Source organism: Polyodon spathula, chromosome 11, assembly GCF_017654505.1.
Source record: "Polyodon spathula isolate WHYD16114869_AA chromosome 11, ASM1765450v1, whole genome shotgun sequence".
NCBI lineage: Eukaryota > Metazoa > Chordata > Actinopteri > Acipenseriformes > Polyodontidae > Polyodon > Polyodon spathula.
This window is the reverse complement of record NC_054544.1, coordinates 29,585,585-29,602,707: the sequence shown is the minus strand read 5'-3', so window position 1 is coordinate 29,602,707 and position 17,123 is coordinate 29,585,585. Positions and strand designations below refer to the sequence as shown.

Below are 17,123 nucleotides of genomic sequence, written 5' to 3'. Positions count from 1 at the left end.
CTTTAAATACACAAACTACGTGCACAATCTAACATCCCCTGTTTCCGTCTTCAAGTTTCCTTCAAATAAAGTAATCCGTGGAAGTCATGTGATGAAATCATAAAAGAGCAACATAAAATGAAACTCAAACCCCACCCTCCAGGACTTTAGCATTACGAATTACAAGTTTTAAAACAAAAACCCAGTTTCCATAAAACACACAGGATTCATGGTACAATATAAATTAAGCAATGAAGGCTCTGGCACCTGACAGATCACCCTCCGATGACATCTGATTATGATAAATTGGTCTAACAATTCTTAGACTTTCCAGATTGGTATCCCTTACAACTACCTGTGAACTCATCAGCACAGACAGCATCATATCAAAATACATTATAACCTACTGAACCCTTGTTAAGTGCCAATGGAAAACCCAGGTTATTCACAGGACGACTCCTATTGTCCACGGCTTTCTAGTGCTGGTAGTGAATACAGAAAGAGTACGATTAACACTGCAGAGCTCTATAGGGGCTTAGGAATAAAACACGTTAACATTGTTAACCTCATGCATTTTCTTACTAGAGCCCCCAGCATCCACGTGTGGCTGCTCTTCATATTGGCTTTCCCGAGCACTACACACCAAACTACCCCTGCCTCTGCATACAGATAATACAGCTTGCCTATCCTCAGTACAGTCAGGGTCCCTATTGTGTTTGTTTCACTATTCAAAACCACAGCACAAGCCTGACCGAACACTGGAAACTAAAAACGAGCACATGTCGTTAATTCTTTTTAAAATTCCAGTACAGAATTCGTAATTCAGTAAAAAAAATAACAAACAGCAACAAACTGTATTTCAAAAATGTTTGAAGTAAATACAGTATAATTAAAAAAAAAAAAAACTACATTAGTTGCAAAGTTGTTATTATTCTAATTTTCTGCAAGCAGGGATTCTCGCTATTTCTATCGAAAGGGAGATTACCAAATACACTGTGAACACAGGCTTTGTGTGTGAGCACATAGGTCCTAACAATGCCCTTGATGTACTTCATTTGTGGTACAATGTCACAGCCTCTCCAATCCGTTATCACTCCAAACATGCAGGTGCTTTCCTGATGCACGTCACAGATTTCTTGCTTTTTGACGTCAGCACTTTTAGTAGTGAGTTATCACCTGCATCAACAGGACAAGGAAAGAGATTAAAGCTGGCCGAGCACTTCCACCCTGGAACTGCTCCATCATCTCACACCAATCAGAAAGCAAGCAAACCCACAAGTAGGCAGCAGATTAAACAAATAGGGCTGATGTGAAGAAGCCAGTGTCTTCACAATAAAGAAAATATTTAATCTATTCTTTTTGTAAAGCACACAAACAAAACCATTCCCAAATACAAACAAAGAGCTGGGGGGAAAAAAAAAGAAATGACTTGTATCCAGGACATTCAAAAGGTCTCGTTTCACTCTTTGAGAACTCTTAATGGGCTGGATTCTTCTATCTCTGGTGTTTCATGATCTCTATTAAGATCCATGGCCCTTTGAAAGGTTAATTGCTCCTACTAATTCCAGCTAATGATAGCCTTGTTTGAATATACGTCATTCACAAGCTGAACAGAAAGCCCAAGCGCTACCTTAGCAGCAGAGGCGGAGTTGAACTTTGTAAAGGCTATGGTGAACTGGAAACTGTTCAGTTTGGCGCACTGTAGAGTGCTTGAGGACACTGGTGTCTTCTGTTTCAAAGTAACCCAATATTGCAGCCTTTTTTTTTTCTACCCATTTAAAATACAAAAGCTTTGAGCTTTACATCCGAGTTACATTACATTCAACCCCAGTATGTGTAAAACCAACAAAGTATGGGTTGAGTAGATTTGTCATTTGGTTCAAAATCATTTGAACCAAAACTACACAGTGTGCACCTTGTCTTTATTTAACAGCAAAGCAAGTACCATGGTTTCAGAAAATAAAAATAAAAAATAAACCTTTGACTGTCAAAACAAATTAAAATTCCAACATACTGGAGAAGAAGAAAAAAAACAAAACACTCACAAAATGCATCTGCCCCTAGGGGATCTTCCTAAAAAACGCAGATAAGGCAAAACAAAAGGCTGGACTCCTACGAAGCAACAACTGGCTGGAGGCAGCTATTATACAGTAGGGCCCTTTAAGAATTCAATTAAAACACATTTTACATGTATGGATTCATGCTATCAACAGCACCATGCACGACTGCACTTAAACAGGAGGACATCCATTCAACCCCAACTCTAAAGAACAAGGGGAGGGGGTGCTGATCACTCACGGCAATGTTCACTTAATTGACTATTAAAAGCAGCTAATTTTCTGTCTGGCTTTAACCAAATTCACATCTTAAAATCAGCAGGAATTTATTTTTTAAATTGTACTTATTTACTGTATTGTATTTAACCAAATGGTATCTTTGAAGCCAAAATTTGTTATTAGTATAAAAATTAATTCCATATTCCGTCTCTTTTTTTTAGAATAATGCTCCCTGTGTACTTGTTAATGAAGGGCGCTGTATCAATGAAATTGGTATGATATGGTATGTTATGGTACAAAAATGAAACACACAGGCTACTTTCATCAAGTAGTAAATACAAAAAAAAAAAAAGGAGAGTGCATTAAGGAAGATCAAAATCTAGTGAGCTGATGGGAACTGGAAGGGAACCCTGATAAACTCTGGATGTTGGAATATTAAAAACATAACTCGCAGAAGTTTTAAGGTGGAACTATTGTTTATTCTCACTTTTAATGTTCCTTCTAGTAAGTACATTTTCGAGCTTCAATGCATTTCTTATCGATGTAGTTGGTTACACAATATACCGAGAGATTCTGCTGTTTGGCTTGAGGGAAACACTTAAAACACAGGGAATCCCAGGGAGCTTATTAGAAATAAAGCCGAAACAAAAGCAGCAAATCCCATTTATCCTAACCCTGAACATCCCCATGCCTGTGCAGTGATGGTTACAGATGGTCCAGAGATTAATGAAGGGTCCGTGGGCCTCACCTGGTCCAGCCGCAGGGCTCCTCCTTCGAAGCGCTGCTTGCGGAGCTGCTTGGCAATGCTGTGCAGGTTCAGCACGGCCTGGTGGATCGCATCCACGGGGTGCTCTGGGGAGAACGGGGGCAGCTCCTCTGCAGAGAACAGCTTCTCTGGGGCTTCGATCATGCTCTGAGCATGGTCATAACTCAGCTTCACACACGAGCGGATGACTGTGCGCCCAAACCATTCGTCTAGGATCTGGGGGAGGGGAAGAAATAAAGTAGGTAAGTATGAATAAATGAATGGAGCTGCTTTAATCTAAACTGAGTGAAAATCACAGAGATGACAGGGATCTGGATCTGGCATTTACATGCTTTGACCCTGAAAGAAACTGTTGACATAGGTAGCGCAAGAGTGAGAGACTTCCTGAAAGTAAGGCAAGCAAACAGAGAACTTTCTTTACTTACATACACTGCCAGATATCCCGTTTAAAATAAAACAATAAGATACACATGTGTTTGCTTTTCAAAACTGCACATCTGAGATCTATCGAGCAATTGAAAGTGCACGGCAAGTGGGATTTATAGAATTATTGTTTTCGCTACAACCAGTTTATTAGAATTCAGTCCCAGGTTTCATTTTGCAGAATGCCATACACCCTAACTAGGCATGGTTACCTAAAATCCCCTGAGTTTTTAGACGTGTGCATACAGTATATGCTCATGTTTGCACATCTGGTGTGTTAAACACCTACAGTTTACCAGTTGTTGGCAGCAGCAATTGACCTACGTCATCAGTTAATTTATTCCACGTTAATGGAACCTGATGGGTGAACTCTTGCACCAGAGAGTTTATCAGGTTTTGAAATCTGAACTGTACTGGAGAGTAGAAAAGAAAAACATACATACACACACATTTCCAAGTAGCTTGCAAACCAAGCTACACAGACGGTTGCTTTCCATGTATAACACTACTAGGAGGGTGGTGCAGTTGAGAGGCAAGGGGACATGAGCCGAGGCAGGATCAGTCATGAATGAAAGTCATGTCAGCTTTGTAACCAACATCCATGAGTTTCAGATTAACAGGATCTAAATAGTGGGAGATATGAATCATTGAATGAAAAAACTAATAAATAAATCCGATTATATTATACTGCACAGGTTTGGAAGGAAAAAACTGGACTTGAAACAAAAATGTACATAAAAGTCCATAGGGGCTTCTGGTGGTTTCAGATTAGTTCTTAGTGAATGTGTGTCTACAGTACATCACAGATAACCTTGGCTGGCAGTGTATCCCATTTGTAAATGCAACTATTTGGTTAACGCCAGGGGTCGCCTAAACAAGGTAATTGTCTCTCTGCTGCACAGTACGATTTAAGAGAGTGAAAAAAATCCATAAGCTAAATGAAAGCAGTTAACGGATAGTTCAGAAACAGAAAATGTTAAAAAATAAATAAATAAATAATAAATCCCAAACCTATTATGGAGCTATTTACAGCAGTTTAAAAGTAAAAAGCAAATCAATGTTCTGTGTCACCTGTTCATGTGGCTGTGCCAAAACAAAACTAGTTCTATGGATTGACGAGACTAAAACATTGTTTGTTTATCTAAACTAACTGGGACGCAGTCTAAGCTTGGCAGTAACTTCTGGTAAGTGGCTCAACTGCATGAGTTCTGAGGGTAGTGTTGGGGAAACTCTGGATGCTGAGGGACATTCCAGTGCAGCTTTAATGAAACCACTTTAGGGAATGCAATGCAGGTGTAATAGGATCAATTCAATAATTAAGAAAGGACAAGGCTGGAAGAAAGAGCTGGAGTGGAATGTCTCATCTGCCTTCTGCAGCATGAGTTCGGAGGTGCACTGGTACACAAAGCAATGTGACCTTGAGGATCGAGCTCAGGTCTCCAGCATAAAAAAAAAAAAAAAAAAACACCATGAAAAACAAAAAACTGCCAAGCCCTTTGGTGACGCACTGCACCTTGTCTGGAGTGTATTTAAAGTGTCTCGTCCTAAAAGCAGCACAGCCGCACTCGCAGCGTGTCTGGTGGGTGATAAGCTGCCAACGTGTTTCATCAATGTCAGCAGAAGGCTAATGAGTGGAAAGAGGGATTGTTCTAGTATAACTGGCCCCAGCTATAGGAACCATCCCTGTGTTGCATTAATGTCAAACCCATGATTGTAAATCCACCAGCTCCAGCAACATCATTTATAATGTTACACTTGTCATCTCTCTGACAGCGGTAATCACCTAACTATACAAAACTAGCATTTAAAATGCACTACACAGAACAATTGTACATTAGTTAATTACGCGTGGGATAATGACTGAGAATGCAGCATTCACATCAAACGCAAAATCAAACAGTCTGCTTTAAACCAAAAGTCTGATACCAAAGTTCATATAAAATTAAAAAAAAAAAAAAAAACACAGAAAAAAGCAGCCCTTATTCACTACAAATACCAAAATGTATCGTAGTTGCAAATCCAAGATAACTCCTCTCAATTCACCAATTAAATGGTTATTGCGTCCCTGAAATGTCTGTGCAATCTGAACTGTGCTTCAGTTGAATCGAAGCGAACTATATGAAAACTGAGCTCTGAAAGAGGGCTTGTCACTGGGACCGTAATATAAGAGGATGTCCCAGCAAGCCATCGGATACGGAGTGCAGTGGTAATGGTGGATTACTGCAACAGACACCAACACTTTGAAACCACTGCAGAGAGCGATTGGAGGAGGGATGACATCCCAAGACAGTCAGTATACGCACTAGACTGCGGGTGTCCAATCACTGACTGGAACGGACAATTTTAGCCACGCCTGCTTTAGACACTTTGAGCAGATGTAAGCATAAGTTGTTGGACCAAGCATGGGCACAGCTGGCACCCCACTTACAAAAAGAAACCAAAAAAATGAAAACACTGAGCTATTAAAGATTGCCCTTGCATTAACATATTTTTACCCCTCATTTGAATATTAGGATTTTTTAAAATTTATTTTCAAAACCATTAATAACTCATTGTCAATCACAGTTCAGAGACTGAAAATGTACTGGCAGGAAGCGATTTGTTAGTTTTATAACGTGGTTCTTAATTATGTGGGGTTAATTAGCTATTGTCTGTGCTCGGGTAGCGCTTAAAGTAGAGCTGGGAAAAACATGTTTTTTTTTATATAAATTCTGTTATATGAATGACAACGAGTACAATCATTGCCACCAAATTCATTTCAAGCAAGCGTTAGTTTAATTATCTGTATTAGCACTAAACCACACGCTCCCTGTACATGTGCTGTACGCACCCGTGTCTGAGAAGTGCACAGCTTCAATATTACCTTCCCCTGGGGAGTGAGTTTCCAGATCACAGAGAAAGTCAGCCGGTCAGTCATAGGGTTCAGACTGCATAGCTCTTCACACAGGAGCCTGGGCAGCATGGGGATCACCTAGCAGGGGAGACAAGGAAGCACAGAATGCTTAGACAGAATAGAAAATAACCCCCTGTTAGGTGAGAAGGTTAGTGACTGAACAGCACTGCAACTGCAGATTCTCACTGTGCAACATCCACTCATCCATAGAGGTGGTCCAAAGGGGTCTGCACTGGGAGTATTAGTGCAAAATAAAAAAGTGCAGCTTCTCAGGGAACGATGGACACACACAATGGGCTTGTTTCACAGACTCTGATTAGTGCTAATCTTGAATTTCCTTACCTAAAGTAACATTGGATAGACCATGATTTGTGCTAATCCTGGTCTGTGAACCAAGCCGAAAGAGTGTGTATGTAAGCATGTATATATAATTTATTTAGCGGGTATATTTGCAGGGATTAAATAAACAAATGTAGATTCTTTTCAGACAACCTAGTAGTGACAACAGCCAAGACGAGGGAAAGGTAATAATAAAATTCGTTTCTTTGGCCAAGTAAGAGCAGCAGTGTTTTGGCAGGTCTGTGCCGCTCATGAATTGGAAGGAAGTCAGGCGAGAGCCAGGAATCTCGCATTCTGCCACTTTCAAGATGCAGCTTGCACAGAACTACTGGTGCCTGATAATGTTATTGTTTTATGATGTTGCTCCTGGTTAAAAGCATTCTGATTGAATGCATTAAAAGCTTGTTCAATAACAGAATTAATATTAAAAACACACACATCATAAATAATGAGAACTGTATTTCATTCCCCATGATGGGTTGTCAAGTGATTGAACAATGCATTTCTTTTTCTTTCTTACTCTGTACCACCTAAACGGCTTGTGTTCACACCACCACACTTCCCGTCATTTCAGTGTATTGCTTTAAAAACTCCAGTTGGAAGCCAATGAGAGGGGCAGACAATGCAGCCTTCAGCCCTCTATTAAAATCAACCAGAGTCAGCACTCACATATCCGACCCTATAAAATGATGACCTTTGTAATGGTTAAACGCGTGTGACATATATCTGATTATTTCTGGCCCGTTCCAACCCTTGTCCATTTTACAGGGCACACAAAATAGATACCATGTCAAACACACAGCTGAAAAGACTGTGTTTTAAAAGAAGCTACCTGCCTATAGCATAAAACAAGGCAGGTGGAAAGTTTAAAGATGCACCCTCAAAATGAGACTGAGCAAGCTGTGGGGGGGAGAAAGGGGAGATGATGGGAGAATGAAGTGAGATGACAGTGTAACTAATGAAAGTACAACAGGGGTTCTTAACAATGTACTGGAGAATAACACTTGCCATTTTTACCATGCTCACACTGCTTATTCAGGAAATAAAATAATTTTTACCTACCTACCCAATTTTTTTTCCAGCATAATCTGAACCACACATTTTTTTTATTTGGCCTAAATAACATGAGATCACATATTTGGACAACAGTATAAATAGACAAAGTATAAGATTAAAATCCCCCCCCTCCACCACAGCATTTTTTTTTTTTTTTTTTTTTTTTTTTTACAGTATCAGTAACTAAGGTAAGGAGTTCATGAGACCGGTAGGTGCACGGCACTTCAGAGATGAACTGAACCATCATATGACACAGGAGTTGTGTGTGTTCTGCACTTTGCCTGCGTATGCAGAAGTGTCAAGGGAGCAAGAGCAAAAAAAAATAAGACAAGTTTGTCAGTGCTGTAACAAACACTTAGCAGCCGTGTTAGCAAAAGTAGCTCCTTTTCACTCCCCTTCAGCAACCAACGTCAAATTCCAATCACTGAAACACATTTCGTGATAATCGCATGAGGGATGATGGGCTCTGTAATGTACTGCCTAGCTTACTCAATTAAAAGGCAATCAGCCATCGCATGTCACCGGCACCTCCACCAGTCTAATCTTTGATTTTAATGGCATCTTATCAATTTATGAGCTGGACAACTCCATCTATACTTAGCTGCTACGTACAAAAGCAGCCAACGCAGATTTGAGACAGTACGATTAGAATTAATTTGCATGCTTTTTTTTTTTTTGTGGGGGGGGGGGGGGGGGGTTGGGAAGCAGGTGTGTGTGCATGTGAGTGTTTATGTTGCACGCTTGGCCCACTAAAAATGTGCCTTTTAACTTACGGTTGGTAACAACACTCAAGTATTATATGAAGTTGGCATTCTTGGGGTAAATGGTTTGGTTCTACACGAATGGTTATGAATACGCAGGAGATTGATCCATGACTTTAGGGAGTTCTTATAATATATGATAAAGCAGCGGCCGATGAAAGTACATTCATCAGCCTCCACGTAATGTATTATATAGGCTACCCAAGTCTGTGCAGCAGCCACTGCGTACTGATCAATTCCAATCCAAGGAAAGTATCGGTCTCCCATATATTTAGATCCGACGCTCACGTCCGCACATCTGGACACACATGAATCGCCATTCACCATGCCCAAGTTCACAGATTAGTCTCCGCCTATTCGAATCATAACCACAGGTCCCTGAAACAGCCCCCTGAATATTCATATCAAACACCCATCCCTGCAACTTTATAAGCATACGGTATTGAAGACTCACCACCTTTTCATATCACTGGCTAGAGCTCCTGTGCACTGACACTACATAGTTAACTAACATCCCTGCTTCAGCACACTGCAATAAAAACAACAAGCTAATAATATTTAAACAAAAATATATTCTATCTGTAATCATAATTATGGTACTTGTATTGTACATTGATACTTCTGGAGCAGAGAACATTACATTCTTTCTTCTGCATTCATATAAGCTGGGTGCCCTGAAACAGGCATCATGTGACACTTGCCTATAAAAAGAAAATAAACTCCAGATGAATATTAAAAGGCACCTTTTGCACCAGGTAGACACTGGTAGCTCTTCTGCTGGCAATGGAATCCAGAGCATCTCCTTCTTCCACAAAATAACTGACATCCGCAATATGAACTCCAACTTCAAAGTTTCCTGAGTGAAAAAGGAAAGAGGAAGGTTTTAAAAATGTAATGCATTTAATACCATGCAAGTTCTTTGTATGACAGACGCACATTGATGGGAGAACAGTGTGTCATTAAATGTTATGCAATGCAGCTCACTTTGGCAATTAAAAAAAACCACAAAAAAAAACAAAACATGAATTGTGATTAAATTTAAGGATCCATTTTATATTTAAAGAAATACATACAGTACACACAACACTTGAGTAAGCTGTATGTTGGTAATTCCCTTTTAATAAACGTCCTCCTGTTCACTAGAATTGTCAAACCTATGATATTAATTGGTGTTTTATAAATGGATCCCAAGAGAAACGCCATTCTGTCCCTTTAGTTTTAAACTCTCCCTCATTATTATGCATTTAGCTCTTTAGGAATTGCTGTGGCTAATTTAAACAAAACCGAATGGATTTTCTCTACAGAAAGAATAAACAAATTAAAAAGGCATGAACTACTCAGGAATTTCACATTACACACACACTACCCTCAGTCATAACTTCAATGTTTAATCACAGCTGCATGATTATTTTCTGATGTCTCATTAAAGGCTGTAAAAAGCTTTTTTTGAAAATGTTAGGCTGCACCACTTGGGGAAAATGTGATCCATTCTACAGACCCCAGGAGCGCTGTGCTTCTCGACTTTCCTCTGGACCACCCAAACAGCTACTCATTAAAACCAGCATGTAGAAAGTAAACCCTTCACATTAATACTCAGTGTGGAGGAGTGGTCTAGTTTCTAGCCCTGTCTAGGATCAGTCTGCTTCAGTCTAATTGAGATCTGGGCACTGGCAGTTCCACTCCTGAATATCACCGCTTGCTGTAAACATTTCCTTCAATTCTGTAACCGGGATAACAGTGCCACCACACCCATCAAACAAGATGGATCAAGGACTGGTCTGAAAAGCACAAGGGGTTCTGTTACACCCCTTCCTTGGGGCCCTATGATATCAATGTGGCCCTGAGTCTCATAGCATGATGACGCACCCACACCCAGACCAGTTCTATGGCAGAACAGTGTCAGTGAAGACTTGTAGGACTAGGTCTGAGCAGTGGAAGGAAGCTGGTAGTTTCTGCGTGCTTAAAAGAATTATCCAAAAAGGGGAGCAGAGATTACTACACAAAAAAGACGGCCGAGAATCTCCTGGCGGATCAGGTATGAGGTATGCACAGCTCTGCTGTGAGAGCGTCCGGTGAGGCCAGTCGACAGGTATGAACAAGGTCTCATCTGTGACAGCATCACCTAGACTGCAGGGCTTACTTAACTATTCACTCAGCACTTTCTACCCAACAGCCTTTCCTTTGCACGGTCAGTGTCACTCAATTAGAGAAAAAGGAAGAGACGGGTGTTAAGTAAATAGGAGTGGGGCAAGAAATGTCAAACTTCACGTGACATTGGCCTCCTCGAAATACTCTGCAAGAATTACAAAGTCTCAAATGTGTTTCAAACATCACTGGTCATAACTGTCAGTAGCAACATGGTAGACTCTTCATGCTGACACTAATTTTAACCGGCTCTTGAAGCACGGTATGTTTTGCTTACTGCTTGGCTGCAACACTCAATGACTCAATGCTAAAATCATTAGCGTTGCTCCGATACAGAAATCACTGTTAGCAAACTTGAGCTCACTCTAGGTGTTCCGACCACACTTGAAAATTCTTCTACAGATGCAAGCTTCTAAATGAAAAGGCTACGAGACCTCACCCACACACCATTCTTGCAATCTAGCAGGATAAAACAAGAACTGTTTTGTGCCGTTGTGAATAGTTACCTGTAGTTAATAATAAAAAAAAAAAAAAACACACTATAGGAAATTTATTGTGGTTTTTTTTTTTTTTTTTTAGCTAATGAAATAAGATTCGGTTAATTGATCAATCTTGGTGCTCAAAACTGATATTCTGATATAGACTGATGTAACTAATATCAAAACCACAAATAAAAACTATGAAACTGGTAGTCCAAATGTACATTTTATTAGGATTATTTTGATTGATGCAGCATGTTAGATAGCACATGAATTCCTCAGCAATCACACAAGGTAATGTTCACCGTTTGCCTCAAACCCTAGAGCTACCGTGCATGATTTTCCAGTGCCACCCTAATGACAGAAAAACCATTCCTGGAGATAGAGAGTGTACAGGAGAGGAGAGACACATCGCAACATTGTACAGGCTCTGAAGAAAGAGAGAGACACAGAGGAGATGAGAGAGGCATATCCCAACATTGTATAGGATCTGAAGAAAGAGAGAGACGATGAGAGAGACACATCCCAACATTGTATAGGATCTGGAGAGAGAGCGAGAGGCACATCCCAAAATTGTATAGGATCTGGAGAGAGAGAGGCCATCCCAACATTGTATGAGAGAGAGAAAGAGAGAGAGGGAAAGGAAGGCGTTGGCACGAGGTGATTGTTTTTTGGCGACTAACAAAAAAAAATGTAAGTATGCATACATGATTTCTGTCATTCTTAATCCCAGCCCTGACAAGCTGACACATGTACAAAAGAAGAATTGTACTAAAGTGCTTGAATGCTACAAAAAACTAAACAGAAGTGGCAAAAGGTTATTAATAACTCTGTGCAGTTTTTAATATGTATTAAACCTCAAATAGCATTTTGTTTTGTTTTTTCACTTTTTTTGGGGGGAGGTGTGGGGGGAATTAATGGTGCTGGGTGTTTCAGATCAGCGATGGGACTTGAAGCCTTCCTATTGTAAACTGCAAGTCGGTTAGTCACCGAAAACTTATCCCTTCATAATTTAGCAGCAATTCTACCGGTTCAGGGGACGACTCATCTGGGTAACTGAACATCTGCCAACACGACAGCTAATGACATTGTGGACAGTGCCAAGTTTCCCCGTTTTATAGGCCAAGCAGAGACGTGAATTTTCTAACATAACACAGCAGCATGACACAGGATGTGTTAACAGATTATGCCTGTGGTACCTATAAGAAAAAATAAATAAAGATATTTCTCAAACAAACTAACCAGCTTTGTCATTAAATGTCTAAGGGTGGGATTATGGAATCGCTTGGCTTTTTGTTCCACTCCTATAAGGGGAAATACTATTTTTCCACAGATAGCTTCTTTAATAGTTCACAATGTACATATAAAAAGGCCAGAAATACTAGATAAGAGGCGTTTCAAGAGAAAGGCCATTCTTAATTACAGTTTTCAAGTAAAGTGTGCAACAGGACAATAATGATGCAGCTTACCATCTGGGAGAGGTTTGCAGGACAAGGCATCATCCAGATCTCTGGCAGTGGCTGGATCAATAGTGAATATGCATGCCTTCCTACACCAGAGAAAGAAAAAAAATGACTTATCTCTTCTGATCCCTCTGGATAGATGGATATAGGATTTAGATATAACAGCCACACACACACAAACATACTACTATAAATTTTCTTCTGCTAAAAATCCAGCATCAACAAACCCTACGGGAAGGCTGAGTGGAGGCTTATCTCGTACTTGAGGATTTTTTGTAATTTTTTTTCCTGCTAGTCATTTGCAGCTAAGCTTGGCTATACCAAACTGAGCTGGAAGAGGAGTAACCAGCACGGTTTCATTACTGTTTTATTACTATGCAATACTGAAGACGCAACACCCCCCTGAAACAAATTCAGTAAATACAACTACATTTAAAAGGCTTTTATATGAAGTTAATTCACCTTTCAGGCATGCATACTAGTTTCAACACAAACTTGTTTACATCACACTGTTCTAGTCAAAAGTTTACATACCCCCATTGGAAATTCATAATTCTTAAAAGTTTCTCAAACAAACACTTTTAGGAAAAATCTTTGGTGGCAAAAGTTTTGCTTTTGTGGAGGAGTAAAGAAAGTCACAAGAAACAGATGTCTACGATTACTTATTTCAGCAATTTTTTTTGCAAAACTCCAAAAATGCCAATTCAAAGCTATTCATACCCTTTGACTATGGTAAGTGTTTACAGGGTGCTAGAAATTTCAATATGATAAATGTAGAACCTAATTCTAGAAAAGTCTAGAAAAAATGTTGAATTGTAGACATCTTTCTTGTGACTTTTTCCTCATCCACAAATGCAAAACTTTTACTACAAAAGATTGTTCCTAAAATTCTTTGCATGAGAAATTTCCATTGCGTATGTAAACTTGAGTACAACTATATGTATGTATATATATATTTATATATATATATATATATATATATATATATATTATATATATATATATATATATATATATATACACACACACACACACACACACACAGTGCCTTTTAAAGTATTCAGACCCCTGACCAATTCTCTCATATTACTGAATTACAAATGGTACATTGAAATTTAGTTCTGTTTGATATTTTATTTTTAAACACTGAAACTCAGAATCAATTAGTGTAAGGTGACATTGGATTTATGTTGGGAAATATTTTGAAGAAAAATAAAAAACTGAAATATCTTGCTTGCATAAGTATTCAACCCCTGTGCTGTGGAAGCTCCCAGTTTGCACCGATGAAAGAAATTGCCCTAACGAGGACACAATTACCTTACCATTGGCCTCCACCTGTGAACCATTAAAGTTGCTGTCACATTTTCTGGATAAAAACCCCACTGTTGAAGAATCATTGGTAAGGCTGTGAATCTGAAGGAAAATGAAGACCAAACAGCATTCTACAGAAGTTAGAGATAAAGTAATACAAATGCATAGATTAGGGAAAGGGTACAAAATAATATCCAAGTGTTTGGATAGCCCAGTGAGCACACTTAGATCAATAAATCAGGAAGTGGAAGCTGCATCACACCACCCAGGCACTGCCAAGAAAAGGCCGTCCCTCAAAACTCAGTGCTCAAACAAGAAGGAGACTTGTGAGAGAAGCCACAGAGAGGCCAACAATCACTTTGAAGGAGCTACAGAGTTCAGTGGCTGGGAGTGGAGTAATGGTGCACCAGTCAACCATATCAAGAGCTCTGCATAACACTGGCCTGTATGGGAGGGTGGCAAGAAAGAAGCCGTTACTCAAAAAGTACCATCTGAAAGCACGTCTGGAGTTTGCCAGAAAGCATGAGAGTGACCCAGCTGCGATGTGGGAAAAGGTTTTGTGGTCAGATGAGACCAAGATAGAGCTTTTTGGCCAAAACTCAAAGCGCTATGCGTGGCGCAAACCTAACACTGCCCACGTCTCAAGACACACCATCCCTACAGTGAAGTATGGTGGTGGCAGCATCATGCTGTGGGGATGCTTCTCATCAGCAGGGACTGGGCATCTTGTTACAATTGAAGGAAGAATGGATGGAGCAAAATACAGGAAAATACTGCAAGAGAATCTGCTTCAGTCTGCTAAAAAACTGAAGCATGGGAGGAAATTCACCTTTCAGCTGGACAATGATCCCAAGCACAAGGCCAAAGCAACACTGGAGTGGCTCAAGAACAAAATGCTGAATGTGCTACAGTGGCCCAGTCAAAGTCCTGATCTCAATCCCATTGAGAATCTGTGGCACTATTTGAAAATTGCGGTCCACAAGCGTCGTCCAACCAACCTGAACAACCTGGACCAAATCTGCCAAGAAGAATGGGCCAAAATCACTCTGACACTGTGTGCAAAGCTGGTACATACTTACCCCAAAAGACTTAAAGTTGTTATTGCAGCGAAAGGTGGCTCTATCAAATATTAAAGTGTGTGGGGGGGGGGGGGGGTTGAATACTCATTCAAGCAAGATATTTCAGTTTTTCATTTTTCATAAAAATATTTCCCAACGTCACCTCACAATAACTGAATATGAGAGAATTGGTCAGGGGTCTGAATACTTTTGCAAGGCACTATATATATATATATATATATATATATATATATATATATATATATATATATATATATATATATATATATATATATATATATATATATACACATACACACAATTACTAAAAATAGACAGGTGTACTGAACACCACATACACAATTACTAAAAATAGATTTGTCAGTGGCTCCATGGTTTATTGGGAAAAAAACCCTTTTTCTTATTGAACAATCTTATCATTAAAGCCTTAACAGATTTTTTTTTTTTTTTTTTTTTTCTATAAACTATAAATTATCTGAAATCTATAAAAGGACACAAACTTCCCATTGCCCGACAAGGGAGACAATGGATCGTAAAACTGTATAGGAGGGTCACGGCCATTGAAAAATTCCTCTACAAGGCAAGGACAAGGAAAATAAAACTGCAACCTAGAAATAGAAACATTGTATTGCCTTCTTATCAAGACAGTGTTGCCTAAACAGATTTCTGACTTCAACAAGTCTTGGGCAATTGGTTCGAGGGCATGCTTTTAGAAAGTGCTTCTGAAAAGTCAGAACTCTCAAAGAGACAGGTGCTCGAGCAGGGGTGTCTGCAGCATAGAGTGGGTGCTGGCTAACTGACCCTTATCTATAAAACTACTGTTTATTTCAAGTTTTGTAACTTTAAAAACAGGTGTTTTTCTCCTTTAGCTCAAAGAGTACATTTCTCATATTCATTTTATTTCCACAAATTTTGCCATTTAAAAAAGTTGACATCTATCTAGCAATCAATCTGACCACCTCTCAAATTAACAATAAATAATAATAAAAAATTCTTGCTTTAAATACTAACCTAATGCAGATCCCATTGCAAGCGTCTTTTAAAAGGAATACCATTTAGGAACTGTATTAAAAGCTGCTATTATAACACACACAAAAGATCCTAATTTAGGTCTTGTGCAAATATGCTATAGGTATTTGGTGCGTCCGGAGAGAGGGAGGGACAGAGGTATTTTTTTGAGTAAGAATGAGAGTTATTGGGTTACTTTTGTAGCCTTGTTGCTAGTATGTGGAATGGGCGTTCTACCTTTCTGGTTTCCAAGCGCCACTATCCAAAATCCCTTTGTATAAATACATATCATTAACGTCAGGCACTACAAGGAGGAGAGGGGAAGGCTAGCTACCTTGGCAACACCAGCTATGCCTGTCGAAGTGCGACCGCAAGATAACACCTTGCAGCCACCCCCTTTTTTAAAATATATTTTCCCATAATTATTTTTATTGTTTCAGTTTATCTCTCAATGTTACAGAAGCCTGCAGGCAGACAAAAGAACACCTTTGTTAAACCAAACAGAAGCACTGCCTCCTTTCTAAATTAGCAAGTTTATCTTTCACTGCCACGCTGTTAATTTAAAAAGACGACACTTATCAAGAGCGTGAAGTTCATTGTAAAAAGGAAACAAAGAAAAAAAGACAACCCTTGCATTTTATTACAAAATAACACAATGATTTTTCATTTTCGGTTTTTAACAACTAATGCAATTGCTCGGCAAAGTCCAAATAGGTTTAAAGAAATCACTTTTGCCTTACAAATTACATTCTAGGAGATGCGGTCACAAAAAAAAATACCAGTTGTGCAACTGAACAGAGACACAGATTTAGCAAGGATAATATTTATCAGAACCCTCTCATTAGAGGGTTAAGTAGCTTTAAATGCAATCACATGTATGTATTTATTTATTTTTAAACAGACATCAACTAGCTTGGTTGCAGAATCCTATCTGCTGGGCACTGAATAGATTTCCTCCTTTCATTCTTTCAAATCATGATACAGTGTGACCTTTCAACTTTGCTGGCCACACCTACTGGGAGACAGTATGATAAACATTTATATTTATTCTTTTAGTTCCATTACAAACATAAGGATTACTGCAATGGTCACAAAACCAAGACTGCTGTAACATTCAACGCCAGGACCGCCAGCAATTTGAGTTT

General features: G+C 39.3%; 1 protein-coding gene across 1 annotated transcript in view; it reads right to left on the bottom strand.

The window, feature by feature from the left end:
* Positions 1-17,123, bottom strand: part of LOC121323175 (DIS3-like exonuclease 2) — an 82,698-nt gene that overhangs the window by 27,568 nt on the left and 38,007 nt on the right. The window contains exons 10-13 of the mRNA XM_041264055.1: positions 12,587-12,666; positions 9,237-9,349; positions 6,308-6,415; positions 3,004-3,237 (exon numbers count right to left, since the gene is read on the bottom strand). Coding sequence (XP_041119989.1) covers positions 3,004-3,237; positions 6,308-6,415; positions 9,237-9,349; positions 12,587-12,666 — 535 coding nt within the window. The remainder of the gene's footprint in view (positions 1-3,003; positions 3,238-6,307; positions 6,416-9,236; positions 9,350-12,586; positions 12,667-17,123) is intronic.